Source organism: Epinephelus moara, chromosome 22, assembly GCF_006386435.1.
Source record: "Epinephelus moara isolate mb chromosome 22, YSFRI_EMoa_1.0, whole genome shotgun sequence".
Classification (NCBI taxonomy): domain Eukaryota; kingdom Metazoa; phylum Chordata; class Actinopteri; order Perciformes; family Serranidae; genus Epinephelus; species Epinephelus moara.
The window spans coordinates 19,501,522-19,523,650 of NC_065527.1; the positions used below are offsets into that span (position 1 = coordinate 19,501,522).

Consider the following 22,129-nt stretch of genomic DNA (forward strand, 5'->3'; position numbering starts at 1 on the left):
AGGGTCTAAAATCATCACTGTGACTGATGAAACAGAGCCCATTTGAAATGGCATACAAAGAGCCATTGAAACCTCTCTCCCTCTCCCTCTGAGGAGCGTACGCAACATTTTGTTTTAGTGCAACTCCAAAGTGACAAATCCAGGTTGTGGAAATATCTGGTAATGCATTGTAAGAAAAAAAAATAGCCTGTGTTTAAAGGTGTGTGTGCGCCATTTCACCGTGGACATACACACACTTCAGTAGAGGTGTTTAAGTTTTTGGATTGACCATATGTCACGCTGTGGAAATAACGTAGAGACAAAGCCTGCCAAGTTTGGATTGACCATTACTGCCTGTGATGTATGTGTCTGTCACAAAAACAGACAATTAAATCAATATTCAAAAGCTGAGCCGGAATGGGGCCACTTCAGAGCTCGGCTGAGTGACCAGAAGAGGCTGGAAAACAGGAAACACTTTCTTTTTTTCCCCCCTCCAAGCTCTCTTTTGGGGATTTCACCGCTATTTGTGGCGGAGGTATAAACCGACACTATTCACTTTCAGGCCTGTTCTTCAAACACATTTCTCTCTATCCATCACTAAAGCCTGGCGTCAATTAGAAATTACAGCCCCACCGAGTTCAAAGTCTTTCTGTCACAACCTTGATTAAGTCTGCTTAACCTCACATTTCCACCGCCTGCTTAACATTCTACAGCTGTTTTATTCGGCTTTGGTCATTACTGCACGAACTTCAAAGGCTCCTCTTCTCCCCCCCGTCATTTGGAAATGCATGTCAATCACTCACATCGCCCAGGGACATCAAATGGATTCAGGCAAACATGCAATTCTCTCTCAGAACAGTTCACGTCTGGTCAACTTAACGACAACATGCAGGCACGACTGTCAGAGGGAGATATGTGGGAGCTGAGACAGAAATTGTGGCGTTGAATTTCTCTGTGAATTTGTCATTATTCACTTTTGTGAGGTGTTTTCTCTAAAAAAAAAAAGCTTGTGCACTGTAATTGCAACACTTATTAATGAAGTTGCTCATCTGAGACACACCTAAATACTATAATTTACATTTCTTTATCTAATATTGAGCAAGCCACAGACTTTATCACTGCTGTATTCATGTTGAGGTGTATATATGTTGCTGCCTCTTCAACATTTATGGCAGATTCACACTTCCTTCTCTCCTGGATGGACACAGAGGTCAGGTCAAGAGCTTGCAGTGACCATTAGAGGTAACCTCCCCACTTCACCCTGCAGTGTTTTGGGGCTATTTCAGTATGAGATGCTTCTCTGTGATCTCGCTACGCCCCAGCACCCCTCCTCCCCTCCTCCCTTGTTCCCTCCCCCTTGGGTATTAATCGCAAAGTATTTATCCCGCTTGAGAACTTTTCTTTCAATTTGTCTTTTCTTTGCTCCTCGGCGGGGGCAAAAAGTTATCCTTTGAGGGAGTCCAGCTGCCGGGGCGCATGCGTGTCTCTATGGTGAATGATTTACTGATGTTTATCAGGAATGAATAGATCAAAGGCAGTCGCATGACAGGCGATCAATCAAGCATCAAATCAAGGATGGCAATCCCAGAGCGGAACACAAGCTGAAAATACGCCACTTTTCTTTCTCTCTCTCTCTCTCTTCTTTTTTTTCTTTTTACTGGCACCAACACATCAAACACGTTAGCCTGTAAAAATGAGATAAGATGAGCTTTGTTTGGAGAACTTGGATGCTGGCAACCTTGTGGAGGATCAGCTTTAAAGCGTTGAAGTGCAGCTGAGCGCATTCATTTCTCAAGAGGCAGAATTGGCACCGAGGCATGGCTGCGTAAATGAAACAATGCTGTTGCCAGTCAAACACGCCTTAGATTAGTAGCAATAAACTTATTATGGGCTGTTGAGATGTTGGAAAACTATGCATGGTGAAATTTTGCTTGGCTCCACAATGAAAGCACATGAGAGGTCCTGTTGTCCTTGTGCTGTGCCCTGCATCAGGCCTGTACGCTGCTGTGTAAACTTGTCTGCACACTGATCCCTGGCTGGTTATGCTGGGGGAATAAAGTGCGTGTGTGTGTGTGTGTGTCTGATGCTTGGTGGGTGTTTGTTTGGAGGACCGGGGCTTACCTGCTGACCGCCGCGGTGCTTGCTGCTTTCTCCTCGGCATGCTGCTGCAAGACTTTCCGCTTGACTTTTCATGCAGAGATCAAAATAGCGGACGAGCTGGAGAGGAAACCAAAGGAGGAAATCAAAGCCAGCAGCGTTTCCTCAGTTCTTCAGCGGGATGTTAGAATTAAAGTGTAGATCCCTCGCAGGGTGGAGAAGTCTCTTTCTATATCGATGCAAGTGGAGGTTTAATCTCTGATCATTTTAGAGTCGTTATGTCCGGAGAGAAAATGACGCTTACAAATGATTTAAAGCACACAGGGCACAGAAGTCCGTTAACTTCTGCCGATCACAGAAACTCATCGCAGGCTGGCTCGGTGAAAAACTGGCGGAAGCTCCGTGCGGATCTCAGTCTGTGGAGGGGGAGATACGGACAGCTGCCGGAGCTGCTCGCCGCGTTTCCATCAAAAGATCTTCACACCACTCACTGTACTATTTCATACCTCTGTTCACAGCAAAAGTGGAGACAACGGAGCTCCTCTTCTTGCGTTTTTTTTTTTTAACTCACTCGGCGGTGGAGACGAGTCCAAACTGCGCTGTAGTGCCTCGCTCCCCTCCGTCCGCCCGTCCAGGTGCCAGCTCCGGTCTCCAAGCTCCGCTCTTTGGAAAGGAAATCAGGGAAAAAAGAGAGGAAAGAGTGACACGTTAGCCAGGCTGGGTGTGTGTCAATCAGTCAAGTGTGTGTGCGGAGAAAGACCGCAGCAATCAGCTCACACCCCGTCTTCCCGAAAAACACCCCCCGGATAATGAAATACTCACATATACGCTGTCCGTCCGATTGTCAACACGGACACTTGACGAATTTCTCAGAAAGTCATCACAAAACACACCGAGCAGGCCCGCCCTCTGAGCCGCAGACTGTGTGCTCACTGTTGTTGTTGTTGTTGTTTGGATTTATTATTGTTTATTCTAAAGAGCGCAACGAGCGTCCCTGGATATTCTCCGCAGTGAAATGTGCGCACATTGGTGATGCGCGGTGCGTTCAGACAGCTCCCACTGATAGACAGACACATCCAGCTGCCTTTCCGGCCTCTCCTTTACTCCACCCCTCCACAAGCGTCACCCTGACAGTCAGAGCCCACCTGTCAATCTGCGGCTCTAATTGTTCACTGGGATGGCTTTCATTTCAACGCCTTCCTGTCTGCGCACATATGCAGGAGAGGCGCGTCCTGTGCGTCAACATGCGAGTGGCCGATTTGTAAACTTGCAGGAAAACAGCAGAATGAGAGGTGCCTCGAAAAGTTGACGTGCAGCGTGTGTGTGTGGGGGAGAGATTTCTAAAAACCAACATGAGATTTGGTTTAATAGCCACTGCTACAGTTGAGGTACAGCATCAATACACATCCTGACTTTTAATTTGCAACACATACTCAAATAAGCAAATAAAAAAAGATAGATTATATCAACCAATAAACCTATTAATCTTTGTTGATCCGACACAAGGAGGATAATCTTTGCTACAAGCACAGCAACATCAGGCCTGACTGATTATTGGGATTATACCCTGAAACATCAATCACTAATAATTCATGTAAACAGTGGGACTTAAATTATGTGCACTGCAAAATCTCAAAACTGCCACATTTACGCATGACATTATATGAAGTTTTCCCCATTTTATGGCTGATTTTTCCTCACCTATGCACAAAAACATAAGAGAAATAAGGAGTTCACTTGTTCAGACAGTCTTAAATGTGCAGTGCAGATCAGCTCTGAGCTCTGCTCCAAAGTTTGCTTAAAAAATGTGCAGATTTTTCGGTGACCTCTTTAGCGGGACAAAGGAGGCTGCAGATCGATTCGTTACACCTTTTTAGTGAGGCTTGTGGTGAAGGGGAGGGGCTCTGAATCCACAAGAGGCTCCATTAATAGCCTACACTCCATCCTAACTATTATCCACCATAAAGTGTTTATAAAGGGCACACAAGTAGGCTAATGTGATCTCAAATGAGACAGCATGATTTATCCGGTTACTGCAGGAGAGGATGGTGAAGAAGAGAGAAGAAGAGGAAAAGTTTGTTTTTATTACTGAGTTATAGAATCAGTAAATAACTTGGAGGAAGAGCGCATCCAGTCTGAAGTGAGCTAGCTCTCATGACATCCGTCTGCGGCCAGTTACGGGACTTAAGGACATTATTCCGCCAGCTCCAGCGGCTCCGATCGGAGGTTTGGACCAGATCATTTACAAGAAGCTGGATTACAAACCCTCTGCAAACCGCCCTGGTTTAACAGACTCAGGTGAGTGTCTGAATTTACCCCTCCAGCCTCTTGTTATCTCAGTGAACAGGTAATAAACAGCCGGGTGTCTCCTCCTCATTACGCACAGCACTGAAGCTCCTCACAAGATTTCTGCGTCTTTACGCTCGGTATTATTTTGTGCCATTGCCTGTCTGCGAAAACTGATCATCTGCGCAGAGAGGATGTCTGAGGTCGCCTATTATGTGGTAAAAGAAATACCAAGTACCGCCCCAGCATCTGTCTGTCCCTGTCTGTCAAAGCGGCCTGCCCGCTGATTGATGGAGCCGACTTACGTCACTAACATTTCCATCCCAAAACGGACAGACAGGAGAGGTGCAGCTCACAAATGATCACTCCTTATTTTGGATTTGCTTACACAATATAAAATGTGCATCTACTTTTTAAACTGGTCATATTTAGATTTAAATCCTTACAGTTTTAAATAAACACTACACAATAAAACCTGATCATACTAACATGAAATATAAGGTTTAGCTTTAACTGTAACACCTTATTTTGTGGCTCCTTCTGGCTCACTTAAATAACCGTGAATGCTGTTGCTGAATATTAAGCAAACTGCTTGAATTTGCTGTTGTGTGAGGTAAATCCAGTGTGACCGTGCAGAGCAGAAGTGTGCTCAGAGAGGTAGTTAATACTGCAGCACTTCATCCACTGAACAAAAACAGTAAAGGTTGGCTGTAATTACATCAGGGATGCAGGTATAAGCTGCCTCACAGCCACTAAGTGGAGTTAACAGTTTTTTTGTAACACAATTTCTTTCACTACTTTTGCTGCAATATTAAAATCCAACAAGATAAACTGCTTATTTGAACAAAATAATACTTTCTGGCTTTTAAACTGCTTTCAACCTTCAGTGCTCATTATGATGTGAGATCTTTATTCAGGAAAATGTTCAGGTCAGTGAGTAAAAACTGAGAATAAATAAATAAAGCCAATCTTCTGTCATAATACACAACAAAAGTGAGAATATATTGGTGTGTTCACTTTTATTTTTTTGGTGTTAGTTTAGAGAGTGAGGCTTCCTTTCTTGCACTCAAGGTTGCATGGTTTTTGGAATCACAGCAGAGAAGCTTGTGCAGGATCTGATCCTGGGCCAGCAGGGGGGGACATGTGGTTCAAGAGGCAGGGGTAGGAACCAGCTCTGCACTGAAATGTCTGAACATGAGCAGGACTTATTGAGAACGAGAGCACGATCGTGTTAAAATGACAAAGTTTCCTGTTATTAGAAACAATTTTATGTCTTTGTGGTGAATTTCTTGCACAGCGTCCGTCTCTTTTCATGGTATTTTGCTCATTTTTTCCTTTTCTTTTCTTCTTCGTCTCTCGTCTTTTTGGACGGCATATATACGACTACTGTGAAAGTACAAACGTGTATTTGTGTGTATCAGTTGGGCTTTTATTTAAAAGCATCCCTGAAAGTCACAGTCATGATTTACACTTTACAGCCCAGACAAAAAATATACTGTTTTCAATTCTGCACTTCTCTCTTCATAACCTTTGACCTATATGTGCAGTGTGCCATATGTCTAGATATGTGCATATTTTTCCAAACAGAAAGCTACACATAATCAGGACACATGATCCAAATTGCTTGCTACAGCAGCCACACTACCCTTGATGCAACTAGCCGTGTCCATGCGCATGTATGACAAAAGCCGAGCGCACAAACAGTTGTTTCCCACCATCCCCAACTTGTATACATGAAGCCCCTCTTCCACACTGTGGCACAGTGACAGCGTGATGACATGTCATCTTGTTTCCTTCTCTTCTGCGTGACGATACTCCCCTCAGAGCGGGTGAGAGCAGCCATGTAGTCGTCATGTATATTTTACATACATTATTCTCTGCTTTCTTTTGTCTCCTGTCTTTTTTCTCTCTAGGTCTGACATGACTATCTGCAAGGAGCAGCTGTTTATGAGATCGACTGGATCGTACTGCGAAGGAGCTCTGCAGGTTGTCGAATGAGGTGAGGGAGCTTGTTTGGAAAAAGTTGATACGTTTAAACTCACATGACCAAATCATGACAAAAAGATGTATGAAATAAAATATTGGGAATGATATGCCAGCAATCCATATTTACTCATATAAATGTGGTCAATTAATGTCAGTTCAACAGTGAGTGAGAAAAATTATTAATAGTAAAAACAGGATGTGTTAAATTTCAGCACATTTTTCACATGAACTCCCTGAATAATAACAATTTCTACTGAGCTATAATTTCATTTGGACTTTTTTTCTGTATGCCGCCTAACAATTCTGAGAATTATTTGTAAAATCTAATAAGCAAATAAAACCAAATTCTTGCCTTGAGGTTTGTGTGTTCACATTTTGTCGACATCTTTGCACTAATCGTGGCGTGCTGCTTCCCGGTCAAACATGCAACACAAAAAATATGCAACTTTTAAAACATCTTTAACAACTACCACTGTAAAAAATACCTTCTTTCCTTGTTTCTTCCTCTATTCTTCATCATCCTCACTACTATTTCTGTACTTTTCCTACTTCTATCATCATGTCAACCACAGAGAGCATCACATGAAAAAGAACTGCAAAGGTAGATGATATAAAATGTGTGTTAGAGCCACATACTGTAGTGTGATTTAATTCATTTACCACCTCTGTCTGACACTGGTTAACAAGCTAAAAATATGTTCAAGTGGATCTGTTTGCTGTGCAGTCAAGAGAAGTTTCCATACTGACAAAGTATACATTATTATACAAATATGATCCTAAAATGTTTCATCTGTCAACACATTTTATTTCAGTTAAATCTGAGGATGTATTTTGAATCACCTTGCAAAGTATATCAACAAAAATCATCATGACATAAACCAAGACTTTAACGCCCACCTCTTAATATTCATAAATAATTAACGTTGCATTGCAGATTTTGGCCTGTGGCGAACCACCCGAGCTATTTTGCAGCCATAAACCTCTGATGTCAAAAGGTTTGGGCTCCTCTGGCATGCGAGTACGAGTAATGCACCGCAAATGTGCTGTCAGGGGTTTAACGTGGTGTTTAACGTCTCGTTGATATGCTCTCTGACGAAGCTCCTCTTTTATATTTTAGTGTTAGTTAGCTGTGCGGAGCGGCGGACGTCCAAACTTATTCTTGGTGGACTAAAATAGAGTGTAATCTTTTCCCTTAGTGTCATTCAAATAAGTGAACATTTGGAATGACGAAGGCTTACAGCTTATGATAATGCCTCTCTTCATAATCTTGAGTAATCTTCAATCAATGATGGGTCCTATCAGATTCCAGACATTCATTGACAGCCTGAATATAAGAATATATAATAAAAAATTAATAAAGAAGAGGCTCTAACTTTGACATGAGCTATATCTCCACATCTATCAGATAAGACTGCATAATTAAAATGCCAAGTGTGAATATGGATAGCGAGAGAGAGGCAGAGAAGGAAGGGTTTTGATATTTTATAGAGATTTACTTTTCCTCGACTTGTTTAATGTGTAGACTTAAAAAAAAAAAAACGATATGTTGCTGTAGTTTTGACAATGCAATTAAAGGTTTGTAATCCCCACCTGAGCTTTTTTTGATTTTTGTCAGTTTGGACGACGACTGTGATGAAATGCTGTGCAGCAGTGACAGATGCAAGTTTATTAAAGGATCCGAGTCTCGCAGGGATTCGAGGTGTTATTTTATAGCAACAAGAAAGCTGAAAGCAAAGGAAGCGGCTTCAGCTTGTTTACATGATCTGTGAAATAATTGTTCAGCAGAATACATGCAGAGTGTCTGAAAGTGCATTTTTCTCCCCCTATTTAAACACGAGCTACATTACACACCACCACAGGCGCAACTTTATCTGAGATTTCCTGCTTCCGGGAAACAACCTTGCTCAAAAATCCTCCCCAACTCGGCGAAATAAAGTGACATATTTCACGTTTCAAAATACCAGCCTCTCTGACACGCACACTCCTTCCCTCTCCTCCTCCCTTCCCTTTTGTTTTCTTTGACACGTGCACTCCAATTAGCATTTTTCAGCCATTAAGGAGGAAAGAGACGCAGCCAAATGTTTGTCTCACCAAGCTCCTTTTTTCCGACAGGATTCTTTGAGCCCCCTGTGAAAAAAAAAAAAAAAAAATACAACATCCAGACAGACTCAATATTATCCTCAATGTTAACATGATCTTCTTCACATAACAATTACCAATAGCTTTGTCTGGGAAACTGATGCCACAATGCAACCGCGAGCGTTTATGAGAGCAGTTGTCAGTCTGCATTTGGAGCAATTAAAATGATTAAAATTACTTTTTATGAGGGAACACAAGCAACAGGGATTATTTTCTTTCTCAGTGACACCCTGTAATCAGTTAAACGTTTTCATTTTGTAAATATTTCCATTGCTTAGACACAAGAAGAAGTTTCTATGCACAGTGTGACTTCTCAGCACAAGGAGCTCCCTGTAACCTTTTGTGATAAAACACAAAAGAGTCTCCTGAGGATTACATGCAGAAACTGTAGCGCAGTGTTCAGTTACACAGTAAGGCTGCAGTTAGCAGTCGAGCTATTTTGTTATCAGTCTTCTTACGTGTCAAATTAGTGCATCCTAATCTTCGGCTTTACTCCTAAATTTAAATCTGTGAATCTCAAATTGCACAGATCCCTTGCTGCGGGCTCTGGCTGCAGAAATCCGTCACTGCTGCTGCTGTGCTGTACATTAAGGGAGAAAACGCTCTTAAAAAGGCGCTTTTTCTGACATTAAAATGACTTGTGTGCACAGCGCCTGTCGATCCGTGCAGTTTGAGGCATATATTTATGAATAGGAACCTTTAATTAGGGCTTGTGTTTCCTCCCTAGTCACATTGAGGGATGGTCCTCGCCGACATTCATTAATGATAATCACCAAGAGCGATGGCATAGCTACAGGCCAAGTCTCAGGGGACCCGACACTTGAAAAGAAGCATTAAATTACACAGAGGGACTCTTTAATTGCAAAAAGGAAAATATATAGCCATCATTGTTAAATATGATCTTTTGTAAGCCTTTACTGGTTCAAGGATTTGTCTCAGGGTTTCTTATCCTCAAACTCTTTCAAAGGAATCTCGAGCCACATTTCTGCGATAATACACCACAGGGCCCTTTTTTCATAACACTTATTTCTACCCCTCCTGGTTTTCTTTATTGCAAACCAAGCAAAAACTGGGAATATACGACCATTTTATACATCTGCATTTTGTTGTAAATTCAGATTTGACACGGAATTCAAATGCAAGTCGCATATCAAACTGTTTAAAATTGTACGTCGGCTTCGTTGATGCAAAGCAGGATTGTGCGAGATTAGAGCAGACCCACATGGAACTGATGCAAACGGCTTTTGGAAATCCATATTTAACACTTTCTTAAAAAATATATACACAAAAGAAGATCAGAACAATCAGCACTCATTGAACTGTTCGGGGTTCGCCACATGTCTAAGGCCAGTGCTCGCCACTTGCTTGGAGATTTACTGTGTTTTGAGCGTAGGGAGAAACTGCAGTGAGTATACGGACAGTGGGTTAAGGAGGTCATGAATTACATCCAGTTGGGGAAGATTCAGTGTTCCATTAAGGGATCAATCCTGGAAAACTTAAACCTTTTTTGAAAACATGGAAGCAGATAAATTCAACTTGTAATATACCTTTTATTTCATTTCTATATTCTGAATTGTTCTTGTCCTCATGGAGCAGGTAGGAAACCCTGTCTGTTTCTTAACTGCTTCTTAATTAGGTTGCTGTGGCAACATAAACGCAGCCTGGATTATGTTCGCAGACATTTTGTATAGGTATAGAAACACTACATTTAGGTACCGTGTAGCCTTTGTAAGAGGGTGGTTGGGGAGGTGGGTACAAAGGACAGAACTCCAGGTATGCATCCAGACTCCTGCCTTAGGTTTAGGCAACAAAAGCACTTAAGTTAGGGTTAGTTAAAGATCTGGATTTTGGTTAAATGGTTGCCTGTTTTAGTGGAAAACAACTGAAATATGACATCACTGAACATTTTTGCAACTTGCCAGATACGTTAAATAGCATCACTTCCTCCTTGTATTAATAGAAAATGTAATTCACTCAGCATTATGTTCACTCAGAAGCGTATTTGCTGCTTTAAAATCTGTTGTGTATAAACAGAATTTCCAGGGCTGACTTAGGGGAAGCTAAAACATATTTTTTTTCATATGCTGCACATACTGCTTACATACTTTGTTAATAAAGGATCTTGATCCCCCCAAAAAATAAAGAAGTTGTGCATGGACACACAGACACATGCATGCATACACACATTTGTACTCACATACGCCCCAAACTCCTGACCTAATTGCTCAGTCTCACTCAACTAATTAATCACAGCTGACTTAACATGGTGACAAGGTTAGGTAGGTGACATTCTCCAAAAATCCGTCGTTCTGCCTCCTCTTTCTCTCTCCTCCTCTGGCCCTCTTTATTCATTAGTTTGTTCTCTTTGCTTCTTTCCAATTCTCTTGTTTTTCTCAGTTATTTCTTTCCATCTTTCTTCTGATTTCTTTGTTCTCCCGTTTCTTTTTTCTTCCACGTCTCTTTACTTCTTTTTCATTCCATTTCTTTCTTTCATTTGTGTCTTTAGCTGCTTGTTTTCCTTCCACTTATGTCTTTACTTTTTCTGTCTTTCCATTTATATTTTCCAGTTCTTTCCAGTTCTTTGTTTTTTCCCTACTTTCCCCACTTCTTTTGTCTTTCATTTCTTACTTTCAATTTCTGTCTCTTTCTTCACCTATTTATTTTTTCCTCATTTTGTCTTTTTACATTTTCTTCCTTTCATTCTTTTCCAGTTTTTCTTTCCTTACTTTCTACCTTTCTTTCCCATCAGATCATGTCTAGCTAGAATTCAAATGGAGAGCATAACTTGGCCCACATCTATTTTTACCTGTTATTGGGGGTGGGGGGGGGCTCTGCAGAGGTGAGAGTGGGCATGCTGGGAAAGAAGGAGGGTTAGGGGCGGGGTCACAATGCTCCATTAATCAAAAAGAATGACACTCATGTCGTCCCTGACAACCATCCTGCCACCCGTACGTCTGTTCCCCTCCTCCTCCATCCCACTCAAACAGGACAACTTTAGTGATGGGGAGGGTGAAGACAGAAGAGAATGAGAGAGAAAGGGGAGGGGGGGATGGGGTGGGTGGGGGGGTTGAGCGAACTTTATTAATCAAGCATCTCAGATTAATTGTTATGAAGTGTCACCCGTAAATTCTCCATTTGGATTTAATAATCTTGGAGGTAGACTTAACAATCTCTGTCGTGATTTGAGTTTTATTGAAGAGGCTGCAGAGAGAGGGAGAGAGGGAGAGACGGAGAGGGAGAGAGATGCAGTGACACAAATAGCTTCTCAGCGGACAGTCCCTCTCCGCATGACAGTTATGAAATACAATTATCAGCCAGATCTGCTTAAGAATTCATCAACTGCACCCCTGCCTTCCAAGGAGAGAAGGGAAAAAAAATCCTACATACAAAGCAAGTCTTAACTGATAAGACTTCTTTTTTTCCCCCGCAGCCCTTAAACTATCATTTCAATTTTTCTCTGTCTCCGACATGTTAAGTCACTGTAAAGGTATGGTGCATGTATCGCTTTGAAAGGCCTCTGTGCATTATATTAAAGCATAAATCATTAGGTAATCAGGGAATATGGTAAATGACACACCACATGCAAATCACCCAGAGAGTGAGTAGTTTGTTTGAAATGTATTACCCATTGGTTTGCATCAGGGTCAATAATAGCAGTTAATCTCGGCGTGCAGGGAAAATATACTGTCAGTGAATCGTACAACACCCTGTCAGCTCTCAAAAGTAACAGAATCATAAAACGCAAATGATTTCAATCAACTGTCGTCTAATTGCAGTCATATCTTTTGAAATGACCGAAGAACAGCCACTATATAGGTTGACAGTGTGCATAAAATTAGCATAGCTTTGCATATTGCAATGCCATTAATGTTAGTTTTATTAGAGGCTTGGGTTTTCCTGCTCTTTTTGCACAATGGCATTGTCTTAAAGGAACAAGGACAAGACAGTCCATATGATAGCTACAGATATGGTTTAACTCAACTATCATTAAGACACTTTAACAAAATGGGGCTAATTTCTCCCTCAAAGTGCAGCATCTGGTCTCGTTTCTATCTGAGAACAATATTTCTTCTGATCCAGGAAAGCTATTTCCTAAGAAAAGTAATCTGTCCAGTGAGGACGGGCTGACAAAAGACAGATCTGAGGGATAGAAAACGACTCTGTCTTTGTTCAGAATAATAATGGAAAGTCTTTATGTGACAATTTTTGGGAGAAGCTTGTTAAACATGTGCCTTTAACTACCCGTTACCCTCCGCCAGATATCATCCTGATCAATGACGCCCCGGCTCTGTGAAAAATTACGATAGCTGGAGCCGCGGTAAATGTTTTAGCTATCAACACTGCTTCATCCCCCGTCACCAAACACCACAGCCAATCCTTCACTGACACCACATCGCGGCCTCGGCCTGGTTAAATCCAAGCCCATCTTCTCCCATCAGTAATTGCAGTTGTCTGCTCGTGATGTGTGACTTCTGAACGATTCCTTCACTTCAGGATCATCCGTTTTAGTGAGTCAGGAGCTCTAATTCAATGACATGGTGAAGAAATTTTCAAATAATGTTGTGACACTTGAGCACTGCAGGAGGCCGGGCCACGGGCAACCCCTCGGTGTGTTTACATGCACTGTAATAATGTGATTAAGACCAGAGGAGAGCAACACAAATTACTACAACTATCATGTTAACCCTTTAAGTTAAAGTATATGAATCAAGGCCGTAAACAGAGTAGATATATAAAACTCTATCAGCAGAGCATGATCTTACATCTCTCTTTCAAATCACTTTCAATCACTCTTTATCAATAGAGTAAATGTGAAGTGGTTTGTCTGAAGTGATGGGTTTGAAGGAAGAACTAACAATGCAATTATTACAATGCATTAGGGAGTTCTTAACAATCACCAACAAAGTCACTGCATTTTCTTTTATATGGGTTTCCCCATTGATCTTGTAGGCTACCTTACATCTTTCTGGACATGCACTATCAAGTAACTTGTGGAAGTGCCAGAAATCTAAAACAAAAAAGGCCAAACTAATGGAAACACATATTCTAAAACACATACAATGCTTTGATGTTGCTTTTACTTTTTATATATCTTTTCGTAGGGGATGATATAAAAACATACCTGGATGCATGTGGATCAGAAAAGACAAATTCCTGAGTGCTATTCTTTTCCTGTTTTGGTTTCGTAATGGTTGACGAACGTCCTTTGTGCCGTAAATTGAGCCTTCACTTTTGTCGTGAGATCGTACCTGATGATCGACAGAATTGCGTAGTGAAAACAAGGCTCATAGGAAACCCTGACATTGTCATTATTCTATAGATATGACATTGTGCAATCAACATTTACTTCATAATGGTAAGTTAAAGCAAAAGACGTTGCCTTCTAGTTTAGAAAGCACCAGTCACAAGTGCTTAAATAATTATATTTTTGTTCTTTGCAGCATTACATTAGTTTTCTTATAGGAAATTCTGATGTGTGTATGAAAACTGCAGGCCGTACTGTTTATTATATTACTGCCTTTCTGGTTGTTTGTTATGAAACCATAAATACCATCACTGGTACTGGGTGTCGGCCATGTGGTGACTGTTCTCCCAAGAAAACAACAGAATCAGTTGTTTTAGGAAGTGCCTCAAAACGACAGGTTTACACTTAGGTCACAAAGCCTTCTAGTGACCGTAGGAATTATGACGGAAGGAAAGGAGGAAGTCAGTTGCCACTGTTAAAAGCAACAAAGTCAATAGAAAGTCAGACCTTACGATAGGACAAACATATAGATCTATGGATACATATCAATTCTAGCCTGGTCTTACTCCCAACTCATCAAACACTGACACCTGATCATCAGTATCGTCATCAGATACTGATGGTCAGCGACACCCTTTAGTGACGGTATGCATTTTTTGACACTTTAAGCAACCACTGTAGTAGAATGAGCGAGAAAGGCCGGAGGGAAGGTCAACAGGTCAAACAGATTCTGGACTTTCATGCAGGAGACTGCTGTTTGTGTCCTGTGTAGAACCAAAAGTCAGTTGAGTTCTTCTCATGACAACGTAGTGTGCTAGTAAGTGTAGCATGCTACACTAGTAACATATGTCATGTGACGTTACTTAACATTAGTAACAAATGTATTTATTTTAAGCCAAACCATGATGTTTTTTCTAAACCATGTGCTTTTGTTGCCTCGAGGAAGGCAAAATGCTAAAGCAAGTAAGTATTTTTCTCATCTACGTTCAAAGTTTAATTTGAAAACAGAGTGTATGAATGTAATAAGCAATAACTGTACATTACCTGTGTAAACTGAGGTTTATTTTGAAAGTTATGTAACAAGTATAAATTGACACGCACACGTCCAAAATCAACACAGGAGGGGTACCTGGTGTGTCATAGTTTAACGTTTAGGGCCAGTGACCAAGTGTCAGCATTTGAGGAGTTGGGAGTGAAAATGTGTTTTTGATTTTGAGTATTTGAAACTGTACTTCCACACCTGCCCTGTTTGGTTCAGTTCAATCCAACTCAAGTTCATTTGCCCCCTAAGTGTGGTTCGTTTGGGCAAGTTTAAACACAGCAATCACACTCAGGTGCGCACCAAAGCAACCAGACCAGGAACTTCTTGTTACAAACGAACTCTGGTGCGGCTCATTTGTGATGAGAACGTGTTCCGACCTCGATCCGAACCAACTGCAGTTGCATGACACATTGTTTGGGTTAAACATGAGCATGTTACAGTCCTGGAGGATTATTAATGTGCACCTCCTCCTGTACTGCCTTAATATGCACATTCAGCACATCCAATGCATCAAAACATTGTTTTCTAGTTGGAACTGCGCCTCGTTTTCAAACTGTATGGTTTGACTAAAATGAACAATGACAGCAATATAGTCCACGATGAGCAGCGCTAAAATCAACCTGCGTAGTTGTCCCTCCATTGTGACATTAGTAAGTGTCATGTTTATTTCGCAAGTGTACTCTTCTTCAAGGTTTTGTTTACTTCCTGGATTTTTCCCACATGGAAATTCTGACCAATCAAGAACAGCTTTCGTCAAGCATTTTATCTGATCTGCTTGTAAATGCTGCCGTGAGAACACAAACCAGCTCTAGGCAATTACTTTGTAATAAAATTAGTCCCTGATTCAGACCAAAGCAAGATAACTCTAGGTCTCAAAGCACCCTTATTGTTAATGTTCTCTGCAGTCATTCTGATGTTTTCTGCTACTAACCCAGATAAGAAAAGTCATTGTTGTCATGTTACAGCCTTTTTATACAAATCTTTCAATAAAAATGTATTTGTATACCCTCTATGTCAATTTTTCTATGTGGTATTGAAAATAGTATTGAATATCAGTATTTTTCAAGGAATTGTATTGAGGTTAGAAATTCCAGTGTCGTGACACCAGGAGACAGCTGTTTGTTTCCCATTTCCTACCACCAGTCAACAATACTTTCATTTCTTGTCAACATCGCATACTTTTGTGAAACTACTTCAGGTTGTTTTTTGCATCATCACATCTGCAAACGGAGCACCTTAACATCATTTAAACAGTATGACACATTGTTTCTACTGAATAAAAAAAATAGAAGATCCAACTCTCCACCCCACTGCCCCCTCCGTTCATTGCGTCTGCCCCAGTGGTCAAGGACACCCGTATCAGTGGACGTCAGGGTAGGCCCCATCCATCAGAGGGCTATGGGTAATGGAATCAACCGGTGACAATGATCATCAGCACTGCAAACAATGGCCCATAAACATCCCTTGACAAGTGGTCAAATGCGAGAAAGGCGAGGTGGGGGGTTGGGCGAAGGTTTGAGGGATTGTATGTGAGCGTGTGTGTGTGTTTATGTGTGTGCGTCCACATGTGTGAGTCAGTCAGACAGAGAGAGAGAGGCTGTAACATGAGGTGAAGTAGCAGAGAAATGGTGAGGAAGATATCTCCCCGGGGATGATGTGGTAGGGCAACACGCTACCTCTGAAAACAAATGTCCCCTGTGGGTCGGAGTTCAGACGTGCCTCAGCTCATTTTAAGAGTTTGCTTCCCCTACTTTCTCTCTATCTTCCTTTGTTTCTTGCTCCTTTAAGATGAGTTTTTATCTGAGTTTTGTTTTATCAGATCACTAGCAGCAGGGAGGGCGAGGGACAACTGGTGGGAATAGATTTATATATACACCTTTGCCTGCTTTTTAATGAAAATTCTCATTCAATATAGGAAATTGCAAAAAAAAACGGAAACTTCTAACCCGGATAAAACACTTCCAGTTCAAGCCTAAAATTGCTTGCTCCTGCCAAAATACTCTAAGTAAAATGTGTCCAATCACTGTTTCCATTTCCCTCCCCGTCAGCGCTGAATAAAACCCAATTAGAGAGAAGTTGAGGATTTCAAAGAAAGCAGAAAGTAGTTTTCTCTTTATGTTAAGTTTCTTTAGCAAGGAGCAGTTGTTGCTTTTGTCAAGCTGGGTGTTTCGTCACTCCATTTTTTGTCAGCTGGTTTCTGTCTCTGCAGCACTGTCTTTCTCTCTCTCTCTCACGCACATGCACACACACACACACACACACACACACACACACACACACCAGTTTAATTAGCCATCATTTGTCTCAGCTTTCCCTCTTTTCCGCTGTTTATCCAAACGTCAGGAATGACACTGGCCAATTAGTGCAATGAAATAGTTTAACCCTCTCTAACACTTAGAACAGTACAAACCAAGGGGGATATTTGCTTGGAGCTCAAGGACTGGTGTGTTGCATCTATGTGTCATTGAGTGAGTGTGTGTGTGTCGAGGTGTAAGGAAAGGGTTTCAAACAAAAGAAAACTGTGAATGAGGAAGCACAGCGGGTGTTTAGTAAAGATATTCTTGTTGTTTTTCTCTATTATTAGGTCAATATTATTTGTAGAATGTTATTTCAGGCTCATCAGACACAAGAGGACTTTGTTATTGGCACAAAACGTGTGATAGTGTGACAGAGAGAATCATTATTTTATGTTTTGTCATTACTGGCAGACTAAATTGACCCTAAGATTGGCTCACTCTTCAAAAATCCAGGGCAACAGCTGGATAATGGGTGCCGTAGTGATTTACTAATTGTCTTCAGGATTCAAATTAATAATTGGCAAAGCTTTAGCTGAAGTGCACATCTAAGTACTCTTTGTCATTCACTTGTATCTTCAGAAAAAGGGGAAAAAAAAAACCCTGCAAAAGGCAGCTGAGACGATATCATTAACAGCCTCTCCAAATTGAAACAGTCATCAAGAGTGTCTTTAAATGTCTCTGGAAGCTTTTTGTTGAGTGCAAATGACATCTCGCTCATTTTGCTGGTGGCTACATGACTGATGTGTTGAATAAGACAGTCCGTTTTGACGCTTTTGAAGGCCGCAGGGTTTGAAGTATATGATTCTGAAGTGCCAGCATATGCTTAGCGAGATAAGTAATTTGACACACAGACATCACAGCCTGCAAATCTTTCGTCTGGCTGCCTTGAGTGTCCACGTCGGGCGCTTTTTCAAGAACACTTTACAACTGTCACAACTGACTGTCAGCGCGCAAATGACACAGGCAAACGAGCTCATTTTGAACACAGATTAAGACAGCTGTCATATCAAAAAAAAATATATAAATTCATCCAGACTAAAAATACCATCAATTTGATCTCAGGCGCTTTAAAAATTAATTTGCTATTTAAGAACCAAACAAACCTCCTTTTTAGCGTCGGTTTGTTCATTAGAGTAATTAAATTAACTAATCGTCCACGGGAGTGAAGCTAGATTTAAAGCAGGAATCATTGAAAGCAACACAGCAATAACACAGACATTCAGATGACAGAAAAGCTTCCCATGCTTTTTTATTTCTCTCTGAATAAGACATAAAGACACCGAATACCACTACACACAAATGAAGATATAGTATATACATATATGTGCCTACACACGACACATGCACATTCACACACACACGCCAGCCGCGGGGGGTGGAGGGGGTCAGAGCTGCAAACGAAGTCACTGACATTGTGGCACTTCTTTGGCAGCGTTGTGCAGGTGTCGTCTGCACACAGGCTTCTGAATAAATGGATCTGAAATGATTTACCTAGGGTATCTGCCACCTGAGCACCGACACATGCACCCCTCCCCGCATACACACCCAACACAAGCTCCTTCCCTCCCTCCCTGTTGTTCATACAGAGACGCTGACGCAGACACACACCAACACCAAGAGGGGAAAAGAGAGAAATCTGGCTGAGTAGCATCCCATTGTGTCACCCTGAGTCACATTATCTGACAAACACACTGATTTACCAATGTGAGTTTTATCCTACAGTTTAGAGTCCCTTTTTGTGATCTGAGCTGATTTATACCCATTTGTTTTCAGACATAATGGAGAATATGACTGAGGTCACGCTAAGAATAGCCCATTGCCTGACCTCAGCTTCTCCAGCGAAGTCTGCAGCATTATCAGCTGAAATATCCACTGCTACATGCTAACAACAAGAGACGTCTCTACAGAGGCAGCAGCGCACAGGACGACTGGCTTAGGGCAAGACATCCGGATCACGGCGGCTGTTGTCACCTACAAGCCACTTGCAATCATCCTGTAGAAGAGTACAGCTCTTTGTGTTTGTGATAAAAATGCAGCGTATGTGAGTTAATAAATATGCTGTGTATGGAAACTGTTTTTGCTATAAAGCTTTGTCTCCGTGTGTTGGTTCATTCTGAAATGATATGACTATCACTTAATGACTACAGTGATGCTGTTATAATAAAGACATGCTTTACTAGTTGTCAGACGCAGGACCTTATTAAAGAGTTAACTTTTTGGAGGATGAACAGTGAATACTGTGGACATTTGAAACAATGAGACACATAGGTTTCACACCAAACACACAAGTGTGACATTCTGCATTTCCATTTCCAATGAGGAGAGCAGCTGTGAGCCTTAATAGCATCCACATCCCCGATTTTTCAACAGAGTTCGCAGACACAATTTAAGAAAACTGAACTCTGACCTTGAATACACAATTCTGTCATTAAGAGGACAAATGTTTTAATGGCATTAATTTAACATTAAAGAAAAATGAAGACAACCTTCATTTTGTTTATCTCTAAGTTATCCCACTCTACCCTCCAGTCCTCCTGGGATTTGAGTTTTTCAAAAATCTCATGCATGGCAGCAAAGATCACAAAGGAGAGGTACACCAGGTTAGGGAATTAATATTGTGGTTGTTTCTATTTCCAACACAGTCTGTATCATAGCCTGTTTCCTTTAAATTGTTGCACACATCTCAGATATGTTCAGCAATTCAAATAAATAATGAGTAGGTAATAATGAGTAAGTAACAATAACTTAAGTGAAATAAAATGGCAATTCAGTGTGATTATCAAGTCAGCAGCATTACAGATCACTGAATGTGCTGCGATCACTCATGCAAACTGTGCCCTCTCAGTGCTACATCATTAGAAAGCTGCAGAATAAGGTGGATTATTCACCAGGTTTGAGTATTTCACTCAATACGAGGAAAAGCCAACAAGAAAGTATAAGACAGAGAAATGCTTTTACTGCCCAGGTATACAGAGGGTTAACGGTTTGACTGTCCAGCTCTGATTGGAGACACGTCCCCGGCAGATGGGCAAAAAAAAAGTTGACACTGACGCAAAGGAGAAAAACAACAAAGTCAAGAGGTGAAAAACGGAGGCATCAAAGAGATACATCATCATCCCACCTCTCTGACACTCTGTAGGGCTTGACCTTACTAGGCTGCTGGGTTGTCAGAGTGGCGTAATCAAGTAGTAGGCAGGGCTGCCAGACCTGCCCTGGTCTGAGAACATGCACAGCCCTGACTTCATCAGTACAGCTGATACATGTGCATAAAGAGGGTTTTTAAAGTGGCCGTTTCACCTTTCTTTCATATTCATTTTCGTTTTTCTCCCCCCCACACAGACAGCACAGTGAAGATATGGGTCAAACAGAGAAGTGAGGTATGAGATATTTTACCAACACTGAGCAAATACACTGACTGACAACTGAGAGTAAAATAATAAACTAAAACATATTTTTAATGAAATTCAACCTGCCTTCAGGTCACTTACAAAGAAAACAGGAGTGTGACTTAAAGGGACAGTTCACCCCAAAATCAAAAAGACATTTTTTTTCTCATACCTGTAGTGCTATTTATCAGTCTAGATTGTTTTGGTGTGAGTTGCTAAGTTCTGGAGGTATTGGCTGTAGCAATGTCTGCCTTCTCTCTTATATAATGAAAATGCACTCGGCTTGTGGCACTCAAAGACCTCAAACAAATACATTTGTTAAAAATCAGCAGCAGTGTTCCTTTCCAGAAATCATGACCCACTTACTCAACATAATGCACAGACTCTTTTCTTTCTACCAACTAACACCTGCCAACTGTATCACGGTGCAGAAAGAAGCTGGTATCTACTCTTGCATTAGAGTGTATTGCTATCTCACCTGAGCTAGCTAACGTTACAGCTTAGCCAAGAACGACTTGAAAATGTATTTCCTAGGATAGCAAGGGCTATCCTAGATTAGAGTTGGTTAGAGTTACGGTAACAATGTCAAGGGAAGACAATCATAGGCAGAGTAAGGCAGAGTAGGGCAAGTCATCAAGATCAAGTTCATGAAGACACCACTAACATTTACATGTTGTGCTATCAGTAGCATGAGTCTCTTGTCCATGAGTAGATGCACTCTTCCTTCTGCACAGTGATATGGATGGCAGGTGTAGTTTGGCAGAAAGAAAATAGTTCCTATATGAAACTGCTCACAACAAGGTCTGTGGGTTATCTTGAGTAACCAGGTCACAACAAGGTCTGTGGGTTATCTTGAGTAACCAGGTCATGATTTCTGGAAAGAGACATTGCTGTTGAGTCTTTCAAATTAATTTTTTTGGCGCTTTGAGCACCACAAGCTGAGTGCCATCTAGCTCCATTATGTATGAATGACTGACATGATAAAAAACAAACAAGACAAAGATAACAGTGTCTGAAAAGGAGTAGGCTGAAGTAAAACGTATATGTCCCTACCCCTCTCTTACATTTAATCTTTTAACACATATATTATTTCAATGAATTCCCAATTTTATTTACAACTAATATACAAGTATCCCGGGTCTATTCACCACCCAATTAAGTAAATAATAAACCCAGTTTATTTACAGTCCAAGTACCACACAGTGTTACAAAATAAATATGCACTCTCCTAACACAACTTTTCCACATCTAAAAATCTGCCAAAAATATCTTTATTATTTATTTTTTAAAGTGATTTATATTTGTGCTTTGTTTCAACTGATCACACCCTATACACTAAAATACAGACTCTTCTTAGTTGTGCGAACACATTGTTTCTTAAAAATAAAATTCTCCTCTTATAACACTCCTTCCCTGTCAGAAAACATTTTTTAATTTTGCCCAGGAGTGAATTTTTTCTCACTTTAAACATGCTTGTTGCAGTTTTACTTACTCCACGTTGTGTACTGTCCTGATTGCTATCTGTATATTATATTCAAGAGAAGGCAGACATCTCTGTGGCTGATATCTCCAACACTCTGCAACTCACACCGAAACAATCTGGAGAAAAATGTGTATTTTTAATTTAGGGAGGAACTGTCCCTTTAATTGTCAAATGGCACATCTTTTACAT

General features: G+C 41.0%; 1 protein-coding gene and 1 long non-coding RNA gene across 2 annotated transcripts in view; one reads left to right on the forward strand and one right to left on the reverse strand.

Moving 5' to 3' along the window:
• tshz1 (teashirt zinc finger homeobox 1) overlaps positions 1 to 3,238 on the reverse strand; it is a 34,161-nt gene extending 30,923 nt beyond the window's left edge. The window contains exons 1-2 of the mRNA XM_050034979.1: positions 2,899 to 3,238; positions 2,101 to 2,739 (exon numbers count right to left, since the gene is read on the reverse strand). Coding sequence (XP_049890936.1) covers positions 2,101 to 2,140 — 40 coding nt within the window. The 5' untranslated portion in view covers positions 2,141 to 2,739; positions 2,899 to 3,238. The remainder of the gene's footprint in view (positions 1 to 2,100; positions 2,740 to 2,898) is intronic.
• Positions 3,239 to 4,009: 771 nt separating this feature from the next.
• On the forward strand, positions 4,010 to 19,190 carry LOC126383862 (uncharacterized). Its single transcript, XR_007569195.1, has 3 exons — positions 4,010 to 4,374; positions 6,276 to 6,361; positions 18,845 to 19,190. It is a non-coding gene; the product is annotated as an uncharacterized LOC126383862 (long non-coding RNA).
• The last annotated feature ends 2,939 nt before the right edge of the window (positions 19,191 to 22,129 follow it).